The sequence below is a fragment of the Cinclus cinclus genome, chromosome 5, assembly GCF_963662255.1.
Source record: "Cinclus cinclus chromosome 5, bCinCin1.1, whole genome shotgun sequence".
Classification (NCBI taxonomy): Eukaryota; Metazoa; Chordata; class Aves; order Passeriformes; family Cinclidae; genus Cinclus; species Cinclus cinclus.
The window spans coordinates 1,631,136-1,640,069 of NC_085050.1; the positions used below are offsets into that span (position 1 = coordinate 1,631,136).

The 8,934-nt window shown below is 55.4% G+C and overlaps 1 protein-coding gene across 4 annotated transcripts in view; it reads right to left on the minus strand.

Annotated features, from left to right (window-relative positions):
* Positions 1–6,104, minus strand: part of DYSF (dysferlin) — a 71,706-nt gene extending 65,602 nt beyond the window's left edge. For 2 of the 4 annotated variants that reach the window (XM_062493248.1, XM_062493246.1), the window contains exons 1-3: positions 6,017–6,104; positions 1,864–1,919; positions 1,270–1,361 (exon numbers count right to left, since the gene is read on the minus strand). In XM_062493248.1, coding sequence (XP_062349232.1) covers positions 1,270–1,361; positions 1,864–1,919; positions 6,017–6,104 — 236 coding nt within the window. Of the gene's footprint in view, positions 1–1,269; positions 1,362–1,863; positions 1,920–3,394; positions 3,588–6,016 lie in introns of those variants that run through there. The other 2 variants (XM_062493247.1, XM_062493245.1) reach the window with 1 other exon arrangement.
* Positions 6,105–8,934: the final 2,830 nt, after the last annotated feature.

Here is an 8,934-nt window from a genome sequence, read left to right on the forward strand (position 1 = left end):
TTGGATGTTGGGAATTTGGGATTTTTCCTGCCAGGAGCAGGGATGGTCCCTGCGAGGTGCGGATGCAGCATTTTGGGGATCTCACGCCCACCTCAGAGTCGGGATTTCCATGGGATTGTGGTGTCCCTGTTTTCCCTGGATTTCCATCGGTGGGAACAACCATCCAAGGTTGGATAAGGCTTGGATAAACCTGGGATAGTGGGAGGTGTCCCTGAACATGGATGGGATGGGATACTGGGATGGGATACTGGGATGGGATACTGGGATGGGATACTGGGATAATGGGATTTAAGGTCATTCCCACCAAAACCATTCCAGGATTTTGGAGCCCCTCTGCTCTGGGAGAGTTGGGAATGTTCCCCTGGAGAAGGGAAAATTCCAGGGAATGCTCAGAGTCCCTTGCAGGGCTCCAGGAGAGTTGGAATTGGGGACAAGGCATGGAGGGACAGGACACAGGGAATGGCTTCCACTGGGAAAGGGGACATTGGGTTGGGATCTTGGGAAGGAATTCCTGCCTGGGCTGCAATTCCCAGATTTGCTGTGGCTGCCCCTGGATGCCCGGGAATGTCCAAGGCCAGGTTGGATCCACCTGGGATGGTGGGAGGTGTCAGCCAGAGTCTTCCTGCTCCGGGATCCAGGACCCTCCTCCCGTTTTCCTGTGGCTATTTATGGGCACCCAGGAGTTGGAGCAGCCCCAAATTCCAGCTCCCTTGGATTTCAGCCCAGCAGCAATTCCAGCCTCAGCTCCAGCCCTGGAATCGAGATCCCTCCTACCCAGGGCTCCAATCCCTAAAAATAAATCCCTTCCTCTATTTTTTTTTCCCTTTTCTAAGCAGCTTTCCCAACCCACGGAGCCGGGAAAGGTCTGGGATCACCGGAATCCCCTCGCTCCTCACCCAGCAGGAGCCCCCAATCCATGGGGAACCCCTGGAATGGGGGGCACCGGGATCAGCCAGAGGAAGGAAACCGGAGGTTCCGCTCCCGCCGCCCTTCCCGACGCTGCTGGCGCCTTGGGAATAATTTTGGCAGCACTTCCCAAATCCTGGCCAAGTGTCCGAAGTGTCCATCCCCAAACAAGGACCCCCTGTGTATTCCCAACCTTCCAACGCTGGAATTTCCCCCAGGATTCCGAGCGAAGCAGCCCAAAAATGCAGCTCCAGCCTCCCACGGCCACCCCTGCTCCCACAGCGGAGTCTGGGAAGAGCCGGATGAATCCCGGGAATGGGAAAAGGGAGAGGGGTTCGTGTCCAGCTCTGGGATTTTTCCCACCTGTTTCTTCCCATGGTTTCATGGTCCTTGACCACCACGGTGAGCTCGGCATCAGGATCCAGAGGGACTCCTTTCAAATCCCACTCAAATCCCTGGAAAAAAAGAGGAGGGAGGGGCTGGGATCAGTGCCTGGAAGTGGAGAACCCAAATCCCAAACCCCCTCGAAATCACAGCATTCCCAAGGTCAGATTTCCCAGCAAATCCACCAGGAAAAACTGCCTTGGGAAAAGTTTTCCTTGGCCATGGATTACCAGGAAGGAGAAAAATCCCAGGAGCTGATCCAGCCCCAAAGCTGTGCCAGTTTTCCCACCAAATTCCCTCTTTTTGGAATTTTGGCCCATGGGAGCACAAGGACAGAGTTGGAAGGGAAAAGGTGCCGGAAAAATTCCCATCCCATAGAAATTTCTTGTCACATTCATGCTGAGTCCAGCTAAAACCTTGATGGAAGGGGAAGAGGTTGGAATTCTGCCTGGAATTTTGGCACAGAAAGGGAACAATCTCAAACTTTCCGTGGAGTGGAAGCTCCAGGGAATCACCTGGGCTTGGGGCTGTTTTATGAGAACAGGGATAAATCCAGGGATTGGGAATTCTCACCTCATTCCAGACAGGATTCACGTTATTCTTGATGACCTTTGTCCTCTTCTTGACACCTAGAAGGAGAAAAACTGGGATTGGGATCTTCCCAGGGATCAGGATCCTGGAATGAAACTCTGATCTCAGCTGGGGCTGACCTTCCAGGGAATTCCCACAGTTCCCAGAATCAGGATCAGAGCCCTTTCCCTCCTCTCAGCTGGAGCTGAACTTCCAAGAATTCCTAGGAAAATTATTGAATCCCATTCTCTGCTCCCAGGAGTGGCTGAGCCTCTGGGGATTCCCACAGTTCCCAGGACCAGGATCAGGCTCTTTCCTTGATCCCAGCTGGAGCTGAACTTCCAGAAATTCCCAGGACTGGGATTGAATCCCAATCCCTGGCCCCAGGTGAGTCTAAGCTTCCAGAAATTCCCACAACTCCCTGGATGAGGATCCAGCCCCATTCCCTGACCCCAGGTGGGGCTGAACTTCCAGAAATTCCCACAATTCCCAGGATGGGGATCCTCCCCCATTCCCTGTTCTCAAGCAATGCTGGGAATGCAGAGACTGGATCCAGGATCCCACTTGGATCCCAAACCCTTCCAGGCTGGAAAAAGCACTGGAAAATCCCATGGAATCCCCTCCTTGCTGTGCCTCAGTTTCCCCAGGATCCCCAAAAAAGCCGCATGGTGGGAATCCCGGGATTCCCCCAAATCCAATATTCCCAATCCTGGGAATGCTCCATCCTTCCTCATCCCCCTTCCCAAAGCCACGCCCCCCCCATCCCTCCTGGAATGTCGCCTCATCCCAAGGGAGGGACCCCCGCGGGAAGAGGAAGAGGAAAAGGCCAAACAATGGAGGTGACTCAAATCCCGGGAGACTCCGGGATATTCCAAATATTCCCGGTTTTCCGTTCTTTTCGCACCGTTAGCGACTCCTTCCCTATTTGGGATCGGAAGAGCCGAACTTCCCGGCTCCGGGAATATGGAAAACTCATCCCGCTGTTTTTCCTCCTCCAGAGATTTATTCCCATCTCGTTCCTGGTTTTTCCCTGGTTTCAGAGCCCTGGAATTGCCCTGGATCGAGATTTTCCAGGTGGGAATGGGATCTGCAGCACCCCCATTCCAAATGGAAAACCTGGATCTGGAGCTGCTCGGGCTTTCCCAAATTTTTGTTTAAAATTGGATGTTTTTCCCATTTTTTCGAATTCCAGGGAAATCCCAAGGCAGCGCCATCCTCCAGCGGAAATTTCGGGAGTGCAAACCCCCCCGTTTTCCCAGGAAATCCATCCCTCGGGAATGGGATAACCTCAGCTCCAGGTGGGATTATTCACATCCATCCCAATGCAGAATTCAAGGATTTAAAGGGATGGAATTCCCAGGGATATCCCAGCATGGATTTAAACAATTTGGGATCAGGGGGGATAAAAAGTGCAAAAGGAAGGATTTTCCAAGAATTTAGAATTTTTGCTGGGAGCTGCTCCCAAAGCAGCCAAAAAATATTCCAAACCCTCCCTTCCCAGAAAAAAAAAAAAAAATAACCGGGATTCCCTCACCTCGGAATGTCAGGCTGGCCACGGGATCGCTTTGTTTATCCCGCTTTTCCAGGTTAGGAAGTTGGGAAGCCCTTTGGAGCAGGCAGCGGAGCATGGCCGGGAACGGGAAAAGCCGGGATCGGGAAAAGCCGGGATCGGGAAAAGCCGGGATAAGGATCCGCTCCCTTATCCCATTCCCACCCCCTTTTCCTGGTCCGGCCCTTCCCGGCACGGGAACGCCCCTGGAGGGGCTGGGAAAAAAAAAAAAAAAAAAAAAAACGGGATCAGCTGGGATTGGGGGCTGATGAGAAGGGCGGGAGTTGGGAATAAATCGCTGGGATTCAGGGATGCTGAAATTCCAAGAGATGGCCAAGCAGCAGGATTTGGGAATGCTGCAATTTCCAAGGATGAGGAATTAAATCCTTGTGAATTCAGGAATGCTGCAATTCCCAAGGACACTCAAACACCAGGATTTGGGAATGCTGAGAAATTCAGGGATGGAGAATAAATCCCCTGGGATTCAGGGATGCTCCAAGGCCTGAGGATGAGCCAGCACTGGGATTTGGGAATGCTGCAATTCCCAAGGATGGGGAATGTAATTCTGGGATTCCAGGAATGCTGCAAAGTCCAGGGATGGGGAATAAATCTCTGGGGTCCAGGGATTCTGGGAGTGACAGGGATTGGGAATAAATCGCTGGGATTCTGGAATCCTGCAATTTCCAGGGATGAGGAATTAAATCCTTAGGAATTCAGGAATTCTGAAAACCCCAGGGATAACCTGGCACTGGGATTTGGGAATTTTGGAAACCTCGGGGATTGAGAATAAATCCCTGGGATTCAGGGATCCCACAATTCCCAAGGATGCGGGAAATCCCAATGATATCCCAGTACTGGGATCTGGGAATGCTGAAATTCCCAGGGATGGGAAATCAAAACATCAAGATCCAGGAATGCTGGAAACCCCAAGGATGGCCAAACCCCAGGATTTAGGGATGCTGGGAACCCCAGGGATGAGGAATGAATCCCTGGGATTCAGGGATCCCACGATTCCCAGAGATGGGGAATTAAATCCTTGTGAATTCAGGAATGCTGCAATTCCCAAGGATACTCAAACACCAGGATTTGGGAATGCTGGGAAATCCAAAGACTGGGGGAAAATCCCTGGGATTCGGGGATGCTCCAAGGCCTGAAGATGAGCCAGCACCGGGATCTGGGAATGCTGCAATTCCCAGGGATGGGGAATGAAATCTTTGGATTCCAGGAATGCTGCAAAGTCCAGGGATGGGGATTAAATCCCCGAGATCCAGGGATTTTGGGAGTGACAGGGAACAGGAATAAATTCCTGGGATTTGGGGATCCTGTAATTCCCAGGGATGGGGAATAAAATCCTTGGGAATCCAGGAATTCTGAAAACCCCAGGGATAACCTGGCACTGGGATTTGGGAATGCTGGGAACCTCAGGGATTGGGAATAAATCCCTGGGATTCAGGGATGCTCCAAGGCCTGAGCATGACCCAGCACCCGTATCCAGGGAATCTGCAAATCCCAGGGATGGAGAATGAAATCCTGGGATTCCAGGAATGCTGCAAATCCCAAGGATGGCCAAACCCCAGGATTTGGGAATGCTGCGAACCCCAGAGATAAGGAATAAATCCCTGGGATTCAGGGATCCCAGAATTCCCAGGGATGGGAAATCAAAACATTGAGATCCAGAAATTCTGGAAACCTCAAGGATCCCCTAAACCCCGGGATTTGGGAATGCTGGGAACCCCAGGGACTGGAAATAAATCCCTGGGAATTTCGGGATGCTCCAAGACCTGAGTATGCCACAGCCTCGGGATGCCGGGAATTCGGGAATGCCGCAATCCCGGGAACACCAAAGCCCCAAAAACCTGGGAATTGGGGATGAGCGGGATCAGCATTTACACCGGGAACGCCACACCCACACCGGGAGAATTCCATGAAAAACCGGGAGCGCTCCCTCACATCCAGGAACGCGCGGGGAATCCCAAAAAAAGCCGCTTCCCCCCCCCCCCCCCCCCCAAAAAAAAAAAAAATAAAATCCCCAACCCACCCGTGACGTCACTGCCCTTTGTCCCCTCAGTGCCACTCCTGTCCCCAGCGGTGACCTCGGGAAGGGACAATTGCCGCTATTCCCAAATTTGGGATCGTCCACTCCCTCCCCCCCACACCCCGCTCCCCCTCCCCCCAGCGCGGAAAATCCCAAAATAACCGCGAGGGGTGACTTTAGGGGGGGGGGGGGGTCCCCAAGTGCCACCAGGGGGGTGGCGACACCAAAAGCGGGGGGGAGGGGGGGGGGGGCCGGCGACAACGGCGACATCGACGACCCGCGGCTCTCCCAACCCCATCTCGATTTTCCCGGCCAAAATTCCCTCACATTCCTTCCAAAATTCCTCAAAATCCCGATTTATTTTTATTCCCCCCCCCTCCGGAGCTGGAATGGGGAGGTGACACCAAAGGGGCGGCGGCGACAACGAGGACAGGGGGGACGCGCGGCGCTTCCAGCCCCATCCCAATTTTTAGGACCGAGCCGGGCGTGGTCGAACCCCCTCCCAAAATTCCCCTAAAATTCCCCAGAATCTCGTTTTGGTTTTTTTTTCCCCCCTCTCCGGAGCTTCCCACCTTGGAATGTGGAGGAGCAGTAGGTGTCGCTGATGTCGCTGTCGCCTGTGAGGACATTTTCGGCCCGCAGGACGAAGACGCGGAGCATCGTCCCCTCCCCCACCCCTCTGCATTTCCCCCCCCCCCCCCACTTCCCAAAAAAAAAAAAAAATCTCGGGATTTCCCCCCCCCCTCTTCCCCAAGGCTCCGCCTCCCTTAAAGGGACCCGGCCCCGGGAGTGGGGGGAGGGGCGGGGCTGCAGCGCCCCCCCCCCCTTGGGGACATCGGGGGAATTTTGGGGTCCTCACCCCCCCCTTGGGGACATCGGGGAAATTTTGGGGTCCTCACCCCCCCCATTTTCCCCAGAAAAGGAATTTTGGGGTCCCCACCCCCTTTTGGGTCCTGAGGGGAATTTTGGGGTCCCCACCTCCCCTCTGGGGACATCGGGAGGGATTTTGGGGAGCCTGCAGCCCCATTGGCCCCAGAAAAGGAATTTCGGGGTCCCCACCTCCCCTTTGGGAACATCTGGAGGGATTCAGGGGTTCCCAGTCCCTACCTTGTCCCAAAGGAGGGAATTTTGGGGTCGACAGCCCCATTGTCCCCAGAAAGGGAATTTTGGGGTGCCACTCAGTTGTCCCCAAGGCGGGAATTCTGGGGTCCTCACCCCCTCTTTGGGGACACTGGGAAGGATTTTGGGGTCCCCACCTCCCCCTTTTGTGTCCTGGGGGTGGCTTTTGGGTTCCCAACCCCCCATTGTCCCCAAGAAGGGAATTTTGGGATCCCCACACCCCAAATTTTCCCTGGGATGGGAATTTGGGGTTCCTTACCCCCTTTTTTGTGTCCCCAGGGGGATTTTGGGGTCCCCACCCCCGTTATGGGATTGACATTCCCGGTGGGAACAGCTGGGAATGGCCCCACCCCCGGCTATTTTTGGGAACTCTTTCCAGCCTGGCCTTTCCCGGAAAGCGGCTCGGGGAGATCCCGCCCCAAACCGGGATGGGATCTGGGATCCGGGATCCCCTTTTCCCTGATTTCCTCCTAATCCCATCTCCCCATTCCCGCTTTTCCCTCTTTTTCCCCGATCCCATCCTCTCATTCCCGCTTTTCCCCTCTTTGGGTTCATCCAGCTCCATTCCCGCTTTCCCTTTTGGATTTATCCCGTTCCCGCTTTTCCCTCTTTGGGTTCATCCAGCCCCCATTCCCGCTTTTCCCTCTTTGGGTTCATCCAACCCCATTCCCGCTTTCCCTTTTGGGTTTATCCCATTCCTGTTTTTCCCTCTGTGGGTTCATCCAACCCCATTCCCACTTTTCCTTCTTTGGGTTTTTCCAGCCCTATTCCTGCTTTTCCTTCTTTGGGTTTATCCCATTCCCACTTTTCCTTTTGGGTTTATCCCACTCCTGTTTTGCTTCTTTGGGCTTATCCCTTCCCATTTTTCCTGGCCCCAAATCCCTCGGGATTGGCCGCGACCCCAAAGCCGGGAGAGCCGGGATTGGGACCTGGGGGATTTGGGAGAAATTTGGGATTTGGGAGAGGTCAAAGCCAGGGACACCCACGGCAATGGGAAGGGCCAGCGGTGCACGTCCCTAACGCCAGGAGTGTCCCCAACCCCTGTCAGCGTCCCCAACAGCTGGGAGTGTCCCCAACACCTGGGAGTGTCCTCAACAACACCTGGGAGTGTCCCTACAGCCTGTCACACGTGTGTCCCCAACACCAGGACAAGTTGCCACCACTTGAGTGTCCCCATGACAAGTGCCATCTTTGTCCCCAAAACCTGAGTGTGTCCCCAACACCCATGACTGTCCCCATCACCTGTGCCACACGTGCTCACGGTGTCACCCCCGTCCCCACCACGCGTGGGCCGTCCCCACGGGGGTCACCAGCTGTCACCACGGGGGGTCACGCGGTGTCCCCGCCCCGTGTCGCCATCCCCGTGCCGGTGCCAGCTGTGCCACCCCCCCGCGCTGGCACCGCCACCTCCTCATTAACCTTTCTTGATTAACGCAATTAATTCCAGCTCCTCCTGCGCTCATCCCGGCGCGCGGGGGCGGGGGGAGGTGACAGGAGGTGACATCGCAGCTGGAGGGGACCGGAGGTGGCCTGCGGTGGGGGGACACGGGGCTGGGGCAGCTCGCGGGGGTCGCGCCTGGAGCATTCCCGGGATTTCAGCGTTGGGAATGAGCCGGGGCTGGGGACATCACCGCTCTGTCCCCAAGGGGTGGGGACAGCGGGATGACATCGGTGTCACCATCCCGGGGGTGACAAATCCCGGGAGTCGCAGCTTTTCCACGAGGTCTTTAATTCCCATTCGAGCCCCCCGGCCACGCCCTGCGCCACCTCCGTGAGGAGGGGACATTGTCCCCAAGGGTCACCCCCCCAGCCCGGCGTGGGGAGGGACACGCGGTGACACCGAGAGGGGACAGAGGCGCAGGGGAGGGACGCGAGCCACCCCTGAGGGGGAGAAAGGGGGAACGTTGGGAATTCTTTCTGTTTTATGTACAAAATTCCCGGCTGGGAGAGGGGACAGGGACACCCAGGGATACCCAGGGACCTCCCCCCTCCCTGTGGTCAAAATAATTCTGATCATTAATATTGATAATAATGGTGATAATTAATGGCAGGGGACAGGGAGCGCGGTGTCCCCACAGCCTGGGTGGCACCAGGATCCTGATCCTGGACAGGCAGAGATCTGGGATCTGGGAATCACAGAGATCCAGGATTCTGGGATCGGGTTCTGGAATTGTGGGCGAGGCTCCGGATGTGGAGTGGGGAGAGAGCCGGGAAAGGTCAGGGGAGCCGGGTCCCACCAGAGCATCCGTCTGTCCTGTCCTGGGGTATCCATCCCACCTTGGAGTGTCCATCTGTCCCGGGAGCATCCATCTTGTTCTAGATTGTCCGTCCTGCCTTCGAGTATCCATCATCCATCCATCCATCCATCATC